The sequence below is a fragment of the Panicum hallii genome, chromosome 9 (assembly GCF_002211085.1).
Source record: "Panicum hallii strain FIL2 chromosome 9, PHallii_v3.1, whole genome shotgun sequence".
Lineage (NCBI taxonomy): Eukaryota > Viridiplantae > Streptophyta > Magnoliopsida > Poales > Poaceae > Panicum > Panicum hallii.
In genome coordinates, this window is record NC_038050.1 from 14,586,424 (window position 1) to 14,598,617 (window position 12,194).

The window sequence follows — 12,194 nt, forward strand, 5'->3', positions numbered from 1 at the left end:
TACCAGAAACAGTACCTTGATGAGAAAAATCAGAAAAATCCGACGCGAGAATTATCATTACGAGACCCTTAATGATCGACCTGGTACATTCCCGCCGTGCAGTACTACCTCGTCGCCGTTTGCTTAACCACCACATGCCATCTCTTGACTTCGCTCTTGCTCGGTTACGTTGATGGCACTCCGAGATCCATGCCTGTCACTGGCCGCCCTCGAACTAGCTAGCTAGGCTAGCTGCTCGATCTAGCGATCACGAGTACCAGACCACACTTGGCAGCTACTACTAGTGGTACAAACTTGTTTCTCCTCGGCCATGCGCTGTATGTGATTTCCGCTGCTTGCTGATCATGCATGATTGGACCAGTAGTGCTGGTCGGCCGGCCAGATCCCTGCTCTTCCTCTTCCTCCTCCTCCTCCTCTTCTTCTTCTGCTGCTGGAAAAGGAAATGTTTCCTTGTTCTTCTGTCATCGGTTTAAGTTGGCGCTGATCTCTGTCTTAGATATTTGTAATTTTGTAACCACCATTTCTCCACCAATTAACCAGGTTCTCCACAGGGGAGCATATTTCGTTCTGTGCGTGCCACACTTCCACCGGCTAAGCTACCCTGCTCTCTGATTCTGAACAAGCACATGGGAACATGGGATGGATTGCCTGCTGACGCTTCAGGGTCTACCAGCAGAGCGAGCAGCATCAACTGTTACTTGGCTCAACCCATCAGCTAGCGTTTCGTTTCTTCAGCTGCCTTTTGCCATATACTAGAGTACCAGATAGACCCTTGACGACGGAGGTCAACGTCAGCGCGCCATGCACACGGATTATCGCAGCGGCTACAGCCTACAGGCCGGCAAGCACAGCGAGAATGCGAGATGCCCCACCCATCGCTCCTTTTCTGACAGCGCTGCTGCCACAACAAGAGAGTGCTGAGAAACAGAGAAAGGCGACGAGTGACAACTCGAGCAGAGTAGTTGTCATAGGCTGTGGCCTGCGACAGGCACAGGGATGAACACTAGTGGAGTGGAGCCGCCGAGCAAGCCAGGGCCAGCAGGCCTGATCTGTTGGTATTTAGAGCGAGCCGACTGGGCAGCTGGTCGCCGCCATTAACCGGCATGGACATGGACGCACGATCGGCCGCGCACGCATTGCCAGCTACAAGCGTGGGCAGGGTGTGCTCGCACAGTGCACACGCACACGTACCGCTGGCCGGAGACGAAAGGAATTTCGGGGCGAGATCATCATGCCGGCGCCCAGCAGGCGCGGTGGCGTGACGGTGACCGCACGCCGCGACGACGGGTACGGTACCGTGCTGCGCGTACGCCGGCCGGCTTGCCGGGCCGTGAAGCATGCAGATCGACCGAATCGGTGAGCACTCTGCGCAGGCACGGTTTCCACGGTGTAAGTGTAATCAATCGATCGTGTGGCACTCTGCCCATTGATTCGCCTTCACGTACGCGTGCATGCACATGCATCGACACTTGTTCGATCGTGCCGTACGCGTAGCCTAGCTAGATAGGGTCAAATCCAACTGTGGTGTTGCCGTACGTGTTGGATGCCGGATATATGCATGCACATTGCTGCATACACACACACACACTGCATGGTTTTCAAGTATATATAGGAAATGCGCGTGGATCGATCAGATGCCTGTATGAGCCTCTGCTTTGAGTTCTTGGTACTACAATGAGGGAATGAAACGAACCTGAAGAACTGTAGTATGTGATCTGACGTCGTCGAGGATACGTGTGATTCCCGGGCGGCGTTCGCACAGTTTTCTGGAAACAAACCGAAGCATTGGCATATATTGGGCTCACTTGTACGTGGAGCTGCATGAAGCCGTGCACGTGGTGATGACGCCCAGGCACGTACGTACGATGACTTGCCAACGCCTATCCATCCATCCATCCATCCGCCAGCAGGCCCTTTACGATAACCGTTCACAGTTCGCAGTCGTGACTAGCTCGCCGTCCATGCATGACCCATCAGGGGGCGGTACTTCCTCCCGTACTTCGCGAGGGAGGTCGGCCATTGCATGCATGAACGGTTGAGGGGATGATGAGACGACAGATCGAGCTGTAAACAATTGCAACTGCTGAACAACCGTACTCCCACTACGTGCACGACATTGAATAGACATCACGCGCACCTTAATTGCAATAGTAAAAGAAACAAAAAAAAAACACTATGCAAACTAATACTACCTCTTCCTGGTCTTACACCTTTATCTGCGCTACCCAACTCTATTCTTAGATGATGGAAAAATATCGGGTCAAATAAAAGGAACAATCATAGGCAACATCTCATCCATTCTTAGCAATGACAATCCGATGCTTTTAATCACTTGCCGAACAGATGGTCTCCCTCGTGTCCTCGCGCTATATGATGACAGCCAATATATTTTCGTTATGATAGCCTTGTAGAACCAAATACAACATCAAAAACGCCGCCACCATCGTCCGGTAGAACGGAGACTATTCACACGGAGGTAGCGGTGGTTGTGAAAAAGAGAGCCGCCCTACACCAATGTGTCAAAGGAGGTTTGAGGCATCCGAAGACGTCGCTGTCATTATTAGCACCAATAACACGAAGTCACGTACGGCTCTCGTCAGAACTTCCCATACCAACCATACAATTACACCTTATCTCGGTCATGGTCTGCACGAGCTACGCAGGAACAGCAGTGTGTTCGTTTCCTGGGGTCTAAAGTTTAGAGGGGTCACATCAAAGAGAATCTTATCATTTAGAAGTATTAAATAAAGTCTAATTACAAAACTAATTGCAGAACCCCAGGTCTAATTCGCGAGACGAATCTAATGAGGTATATTAGCCCATGATTAGCGGATGATTACTGTAGCATCACTGTGGCAAATTATGGATTAATTAGGCTCATTAAATTTGTCTCGTGAATTAGCATCCATCTGTGTAAAAAGTTTTGTAATTAGACTTCATTTAATACTTCTAAATGACAAGATTCTCTTTGATGTGATGGGTCTAAAATTTAGAGAGATAGAAACGAACACACCCGCAGTCAACCAAACCCTATTATTTGAAGCGTCGCACTATCTTCCTCTACCTACTATAATACATCTTAATTAAGGAATTATGAAAAGAGGGGATCATGTACCCTTATTAGTCATAACCCTACTCTTTTGCACAATTAAAAACTGAGATGGTTACCTTTTTTTAAAAAAAAACTAAGCTTCTTTAGTGATTTTAAACAACTACAGCATTTCTTTTGTGGAACGCGGTAATAAAGCACATGTAGACATTTACACACGCACACACTGATGAGAAATAGACACACCTTCAGAGAATTAGCTTCTCCAAGACCATAATAATACATAGTTACCCTTTAACATGTCCAAACTCCCCACTTTGACTTTCATCATTTTTACATTTTTATGCATTAGTTTTTAAGGATTTTTGTGATGTTTTATTTGTTCATTACAATATATGTAGTACATTGACATGTTGGCAACTTCACATAAGTTCATGCATGTTACTCAAATAAAAAAAATACAAACACTACTACAAAATTAGTTTGTTCAGCAGTGATAACCAAACTAAGGATAAAGATGGATTTTCACTGCCGGTTCGTGGCTTGACTCGATAGTGAAAACCACCCTATTCGTATGGAAAATTATAGCGTTTTCAAATAAAGTCGCATGAAGAAAAACATTGTATTAAAACTATATAACTCGATGAGATCTAAAACTTTATATTTGATAAAATTTTCATTTAAGATCTTTTAGATGCTCAGATACTCGATATAATTTTCTAGACCTATCAAACGACCCTAGATGAAAACAAGGTCCACATTAAAATTGTATATCCAAGATGTCATCTAGGCCACTTGAACTATTATTTTCTAGATATAAGTCCCTAAACATGTTAGTTATGTCACACGAGATCCAATATCAGCAATAATATATACGAGCCTATGTGGCGTGCCAATGTGACAATCCCTCTCTCTCTCTCTCACCCATGATGACTGACTTTGTGTAATGATGCAAGATAATTTTTCCACTAACCCATAAATAGGTCATTCGTGGGAGTTTTTGAAAGAACCCGCAAAAAATTACCTATTTGATTGCTTGTGAACAAACCTCTTGCATCCCTACTTGACGATGTTAGGAATGACATGTTGATCCCAATAGAATATTTTTTATTTTCATTAATCTTTCATGTTGAATAACTAATGATATGAACGATGAGTTGAAATAATTTATGTGATAAAAATACCATGTAGATGCCAAGCGCACGCATCAACACTGAATACAAAGATTTGCAAAGGTAAACTACTTAGTAAGTTTATGGCATCAAATATACAAATTAATATTTCATAGGCTAATTAATACTCTGAAAAATTTAGGGACCATTTCTGAAGGTTATGCATTATTTACTCCTCCTCTTTTAATTAAAATACAAGTCATTCCCTAGTTTTATTCTAAGTCAAACTTTCTCAACTTTGACCAAATTTATTAATAATATATTGGTATTATAATACCAAATAAGTATCACTAGATTTACTATGAAAATATGTTGTCATAATTATATCATAAATATTAATATTTTTTAGATAACACTTAAGAAAGTTTGACTTATAGTAAAACTAAAATGACTTCTTCTTTGGACGGATGGTGTATGCTGGCCGGCGGAGTGTAGGACAAATGATGTACTGACCTTGCATGCCTTCTTTTATATAAAGCATTTGCTAGATAAATATAATAAAGGAAAAGTTCATTTTACTTCCCCACCAATTCACTTTGTTCGCTTAACCCCTGAGCAAAATTTAGGCTCAATTTATTCCCCGAATGATTCCAATTAGTCCAATCTATCCCTTAATAATATTTTTCTATTTTGTTTCTCGGCATACAAATTGAATTTTAAGTTCAAATTTTGTGAGTGGATAGAGAACATGGTGCCTTATGTTAAAAAATACATTATTTTTTGGTTATTTCATATATTTGAAAATTTTAATACAAAATTGACCATAGAGATAAAATTCTGTATGAAAAGTATTCATGAAAAATTTATAATATATTTTTCTAGAATAGGGCATTATATTATAAGTAATGTTGAAAAATTTAAAGTTAAAATTCCACTTGTACGTGAAGAAATAGAAAAGAGAAATCTCATTAAGGGATAGTTTGAACCAACTAAAATAGTTTAGAGAAATAAATTAGTCCTAAACTTTATTTATAGGTTAAATGGACAAAGTGGATTGGTGAGAGAGGTAAAATAAATTTTTTCTATGATAAAACAATAATTAACTCAGTGGGCTGCATGGCCTTGAACAGCATACTACGTCATCCATCAGAACCTTTTGTCAAAAAAGAAACAGAGTAAATACGTGGTCCGGCTGTCAAAAAAAATACGTGGTAAGTACACTTTCAGAAAAGAAAAAAGAGCAAAAAGGTGCAGAAAAATAGTAGACGAGAGGAAGTTTCTCATGACCATGTGGTAGCCCCTTGCTATAAAACCAACCCCCCTCTCCTTCCCCAACCTCTAAACACCTCTAATAATTCTCCCTCTCATCCCTCCCCACCAACCCCACCCACACGCTCACCACGCGCGTTACTGCTATAAGGCTAGAACTGGCGAGTGTTCGGCTGAGCAAGAACTCGCACACTGTCACACCACGCCTCTCCTCCGGTATCCCTCTCCATCGCCACCATTTCCATGAACAGCAACCCCACGCGTCGCGCATTGCCAGCATCTTCCTCGCTGCACGTCTAGCACTCTAGCCAGCTAGATCTCTCCGTCTCTTGGCTCTTGACAGGAACAGGACAACGTAACAAGGAGCAAGAAGTATTTGCAGCGGCGGCGGCGGCGATGGAGCTGGTGACGCTGCTGACGCTGACGCTGCTGGCGTACTCGGCGGCGATGCTCGCGCGGCTGCTGGTGGCGCGGTCGCGGCGGCGGCGGTGCTACCTGCTGGACTACGTGTGCTACAAGGCGACAGACGACCGGAAGCTGCCGACGGACCTGTGCGGCGAGATCATCCAGCGGAACAAGCTGCTGGGGCTGGAGGAGTACAAGTTCCTGCTCAAGGTCATCGTCAACTCCGGCATCGGCGAGGAGACGTACGGCCCGCGCAACATCATCGAGGGCGGCGAGGCCCGGCCCGACCGCCTCAGGGAGGGCATGGAGGAGATGGACGAGACCTTCCACGCCGTCCTCGACGAGCTCTTCGCCCGGTCCGCGGCGCCGGGGGGCGTCGGCATCCGCCCCGCCGACGTCGACGTCCTCGTCGTGAACGTGTCCATGTTCTCCCCGGCGCCGTCGCTGTCGGCGCGCGTCGTGCGCCGCTACGGACTCCGCGAGGACGTCAAGGTGTACAACCTCACCGGCATGGGGTGCAGCGCCACGCTCATCGCTCTCGACCTCGTCAACAACTTCTTCAGGTGCGTTTCCATTTTCATTCTCACTGGTCTTTATTATTAATCGTCAATATATATGTTTTCTTTCCCAAATTATTTATTAATTTCTCCGTTTCGAAGTTAGCGGCGAAGATAAGATCTCATTTAAGTCCTCGTACAAACTGTGACCTACAGTACTTTCTGCACCAGGATCAGCTGCAGTTATTACTAGGACTGGCAATAGATTTGACGGCAGGCCACGTCTACATATTTTTCTATATATATAAATGTTTAATGTAAAATATTTTAAAAGATAAATTCCCAGCGACTATTTAAAAGCTTTCTCTATCCCAAACTGAGTGCCGTATCAAGGATCTAAAAGGGTTATTTAGATGGAAGCAGAACAGAAATTTTTATCTTTTGTGAAATAAAATAGTATAGAAAAGTTCGGCACTCACCACTAGCACAAGACACGACTATGAGTCTGGTGTCACTACTTTGCTAGCTCTAGGAGTAGTTTGGTTCCATGCCATTTTTCAAGCTCAAGCCAGCGCTTCAGTCAGATCAGACCAGAAGAGTTAATGCAATGTTTAGCCTCTGCAAGCCAGTGCTTATTTTAGCATGGGCCTAGCTACCTTGGCCAGCAAAAACCCCAAGGATCCTTTAGTACAAGCAGTCGTCCTGCACCTGCACCTTCTAGTCGAAACTCGAAAACAATTTCATCCATTCAGATCAAGAAAGGATAACGTTAATCCTTTTTTTGTCAGACCGAATTGTCAGTACTAGAAAAGCAAGTTCCCTGATATTAACAAAAAAAAAAATCCCGTGTCCCAGGTAGATTTGATGTCATTTTTTTTTTCTATCAGTTAAAACTAGGGCACATTTCACATCTCCACGGTATGTGGTGGCACGTACACTCCCAAAGGAGCAAACCATGAATTGTTCCTCCTGTGCGTCCCGCTGGTAAGAACCCTTTCTTCTTCCTCGGCTCACCCTGTCCCTGCGCAAGATCCATCTAGAGAGGTGCCGCACCACCATGGCACTATGGACACGGGAGTAAATGTGGGCTGTGGCGGAGGGCAGCAGCTGCATGAATGCCGAGCCTACACTGACCGCACTGGTGCATGTGAGCCAGCTACGGCCAGTCTACCGCTGCTGCTGGCCGGCCGCTGCTACACCACCTCTACCGCGGCTTTAATGCCTGCGCACCAAGTTTGGTTTGCCCTCAGATGGGCATGAATGAACCTGGACCTGACCAAAGGCTTGTGCTCCTATGGTGGTCTGGGCTGAATGGAGTAATGGTGGCCTGCGGGATGTGCAGCTAGCTCCGCCGCCCCTTTGCATGGAGACGCCGTGTGCACTGGGGGTCGCCGCCGACGTGGTCGTACATGCTTAGCGCGAATAGAAGTGAAGCTAATTGTGCTTGTGGTCTCGATCAAAATTCTCTAGCTAGGTTTAGGAATGAAATGGTCCGTTAATTAAAAAAGTTAAAAATCAATGACGGGGGCCAACGTGATGGGTGCAGGACGCACGCGGGCCAGGTGGCGCTGGTGATGACGTCGGAGTCGATCGCGCCCAACTGGTACGCCGGCAACAAGCGCTCCTTCATGCTGGGCAACTGCCTGTTCCGCTCCGGCGGCTGCGCCTACTTCCTCACCAACGACCCGCGCCTCCGCCCGCACGCCAAGCTCCGCCTCCGCCACGTCGTGCGCACCCACACCGGCGCCTCCGAGGAGGCCTACAACTGCGCGCTCCAGATGGAGGACGACGCCGGCCGCCCCGGGTTCCACCTCGGCAAGGAGCTGCCCCGCGCCGCCGTGCACGCCTTCGTCCACAACCTCCGCGTCCTGGCGCCCCGGGTGCTGCCGCTCCCGGAGCTCCTCCGCCTCGCCTGCGCCACCCTCTCGGCGCGCCTGGCCCGCAAGAAGCAGCGCGGGGGGAACCACCTCACCATCCGCATGAAGGCCGGAGTGGACCACTTCTGCGTCCACACGGGCGGCGCCGCCGTGATCGACGGCGTGGGCAAGGGGCTCACGCTGACGGAGCACGACCTGGAGCCGTCGCGCATGACGCTGCACCGCTTCGGCAACACCTCCGCCAGCAGCGTCTGGTACGTGCTCGGGTACATGGAGGCCAAGGGACGGCTGCGCAAGGGCGACCGCGTGCTCATGCTCACCTTCGGCGCCGGGTTCAAGTGCAACAGCTGCGTGTGGACGGTGGAGAAGCCCGCCGCCGACGCCGGCGTCTGGGGGGACCGCATCGACCAGTACCCGCTCAAGGACGTCTCCAACCCGTTCATGGAGAAGTACGGATTCGTCAAGGACATGATGAACTTGTGATCCCGGCCAGGAGCCAGCCAGCAGCAGTGATCTCAACCCGATCGACCACCCACATACTGCTTCACCTCACATGCATGGACAGGCTCAGGCAAGGAGGAAGCAATGCCTGCAAGAGAGGGTCGATGGATGGATCGGATGGATCACCATTATATTCAGTGTTACTACTACCGTGTTGATTACTCCTACTTATTAAGGTACTGATCACAAGGAGGAGAAGGAAGATTGAGCTGATGAGGGTTCATCATAGGTATAAGTAGCTTATGATTCTTTGGTGGTGGTGGTGGCGGCGGCAAGACTTGCGCAGCAGGGGATATGGGTTTTTTTTTCCTTGTATCATTTTCTGTTTGGCCTTCAGTCGGTGTCGTGTTGTTGTTATTATTTACTATTAATGATGATGGATTAAAGTGGAATTATTCTTTATTAATGGAGTTTTTATGTACCGTAAGGATCGACATGATAGCCGGGCCGGTGTGCTGTAATAAAGATCAAACGCATAGTGTTGACATTTGACAGCGCACCGGTGACGAAAGAGATGCAGTATTAGTGGCAGCTCACGTCCTTCCTTCGACTTTTCGTGAAAACGAATTTGAAAGCGAATTTTATAGGATTTAAAGGTGCTGTGCTTTCAGTGGTAGACGATATTTCCATCGACAGCGAAACGTCTGTGGTGATTTCGTTAAATTTGATGATTCTCAGTTTTTGAAGATGCTCATAGAGTTAGAGTTTAAGTATGCATATTTATAGGAATGAATGTGCGTGTTGTAAATATCTAAGTTGTACTGTGTAATTGAAAATAAAAAAAAGAGCGCACTGGTGACTTTGTTCTTCAACAAGGACATGTACTAGCGTCCAGCAGATGCAGAGCCTTGATCGCCGCAGGACGCGGGGCTTCATGGCGTGGGGAGGACAGCACCCCTGACCCTGGCCCTGCGTGCCCATGCGACGGATTTGTGGGGTCGTGGCCTAGCCACCAACTTCTCATCTTCACCACATGCCTCGTGCTCGTGCCATTTCACTGCATTAATCAAAAAGTGACTCTTAATTAAGTCTCTACTCCATGTATATATACTATATTACGACGCCTATTAATAATACTTGTGTCAGCTGCTCATGTACTCGAGCACATCGACAGAATGACGAGGTGAATGAACGCAAATTATTGCAAGGCCAGGCGACGCATGCACATTGACTGACCTGGCCAACCAACAGCTAATGTAATCTAGCCACACAACGTGTCCACGCACGCTCGTGCAAGCCCGACACCTAGCACCCGCGCGCGTAGCCCTCCCGGACTCCCCCCGTTGCATCTCCCGCGCCTACGATGATCCATCATGGTCCGCGCCCAGGTTGGTGGAGCAGCATGGTGGGGGGGGCACGGCGGCGCCGCTCCTCGTTGCCCGAATTCATTCCGGCGGGCCGGACGATGATCCATCTTCCATAGCAATCGAGACGCGCGCTGCGGGGGCGGGCGCGGCGGCGACTCCACACGCTGCGCCCATAAATGGCAGATGGGCGCACGTCGTGACCGATCGATTCGCCCCGTACGTACGTGTGCCGCGGCGGTGGGGGTGCCCCGGCCGATCCGTCCCCCTGCGGCGCGCTCAGGCCTCTCGCTGACAGCACGCCGCGCGGCGCGGCAGGGGGGCCGTGCACGGCCGGCCAGCTACGGGCAAAACAGCGGCAGGCGGCGGCTAAAGCTGTGGGCAGGCGGAGGCCATACGGGCATACCCATAACGAGCCAGGTTGCCTGCCACGCACGCGCGCGGGGGCAGGCCGGCGGCAGGCATCGCGTACTCGTGTTCGGTTGATGGGTGGGTGGGTGTGCCCGCCCCGGCCGCGTACCGGTACGCACGTAGTACAGTAGCTGCGGTGGTGTGGGCGCTGGCCGTTGCGATCGAGCCTAGCTCCGCGCGCTAGATGTCCTAACGTGCCGCGCGGTACTACATGGCATGGGCACGGCTCATGCACGGCACTATCTGGCACGATACGACTAGGCACTAAGCCTTAGTCGTGCTGGGTCGTGTTGGCACTGCGTGCTGGTTATTTGGCTAGTAACCATACTATCGACATTTAGCCGTGCCATGCCGACTCGGTGGCACGTGCAACACACCCTCATAGTGCCGGCCCAAGCACTACAAGCAAAAATAGACTCAAACATTCTAGAATAAAAAGAACACTTTAAATTTTTCATTCAAACATAACTTTTTCATAACAAAATGACAGATAGAACGGATACAACACATCAGCACAAGCAAAAATAGACGCACACAAATTTTCCAAATTTAAGCTGGTGCAAAGCGGCCAAAGAGCTCTTCCTGCCCGCAAGCAAGTCCTCTTCGTCATCCCCGACCCCCCCCCCCCCCCCATCATCCAAATCTCCTCGTTGATGGAGTGCCCGACGTTGTCCTGGTCCTCCATCGCTGGTCTCCGGTTCCTCACGGACCTGAGAAACAGAGGAATAAGATCGGATCGGTAAGACAGAAAGAAAGGAAACAAGAAAAGAAGAACGAGTAGCACCGACGAGGTAGACGATGATGCTTACCCTGAGATCCAGAGCACCGGATTCGCCGGCGAGGTAGACGACGACGCACTAGGCTAGGGTTAGGGTTAGGGTTTGGGACGGATTTGGGGAGGCCGGAGATGGGAGAGGTGGATGAGACTAGGAGAGGAAGAAGTCGTGCGGTGGTGCCATGCCGGGGTACAGGCTGACGGCGACGGCGCGGTGCAGGTTCGCCAGCTGAATCGCGGAGCCAATCTAGATCGTTCACCCAAGGAAGAGGACCAGAGGAGACAGGGGGAGTCAAGGAGGAGAGGCGCCAGGGCGAGGGTGGAGCATAGGATGACGCCCATCTGCGACTGGCGGCGAAGATCCGGTGACCGGAATCGGTAGAGGCGAGAGGTAGGGAGGCGACGGGCTAGGGTGTCAAAGGGAGGCGGAGAGGGCGAGTGGGCAAGACGCGAGTGGCGGCTAGGCAGGGGAGAGGAGTGGGTTAGGGTTAGAGTTTGGGAGGGTCGACAGGCGCGGCTTATATAAGCCGGCTCCCTAGGGTGGGCCATTAGCAGGTCGGGATTGTGCTAGGCCCATGCCGGACTATTAGCCGTGTCGTGTCCGTGCCGGCACTGTGGGCTGGTATTTCAGCCTATGCATGACACAGTGGCCGTGCCGGGCTGGCACGGGCACGATATGGGCCCTATCGGACCGTGTTTTTTAGTGTCGTACCTGTACAGTTCATTTGACACAGCATGTTTGGCCATCTATACCACGCGCGTCGTCGCTAGCAGGGGGATCCGGTCCTCCCGTGCAGCCTGACCGATGGGCTCCCGGCGCCAACCGGATAGCGCATGGGGGTACGCGAGCATGCACGAGCAACAGCGACCCCGTTACCACCACACTCCGCACCCCCATCTCTATCGGCTTCGGCAATCAGCAATTTGGCATCCCCGCGCCCCCGCGCTCTGTGTACAGTACAGTATCAGCACGCATGGCCCATGTGACCTCCCC

General features: G+C 49.7%; 1 protein-coding gene across 1 annotated transcript; it reads left to right on the plus strand.

Annotated features, from left to right (window-relative positions):
- The first annotated feature begins 5,516 nt into the window (after window positions 1-5,516).
- On the plus strand, window positions 5,517-8,824 carry LOC112873816 (3-ketoacyl-CoA synthase 12-like). Its single transcript, XM_025936885.1, has 2 exons — window positions 5,517-6,398; window positions 7,879-8,824. Exons 1-2 carry the CDS (start codon window positions 5,827-5,829, stop codon window positions 8,690-8,692), a joined length of 1,386 nt encoding a protein of 461 aa, XP_025792670.1. The 5' UTR covers window positions 5,517-5,826; the 3' UTR covers window positions 8,693-8,824.
- Window positions 8,825-12,194: the final 3,370 nt, after the last annotated feature.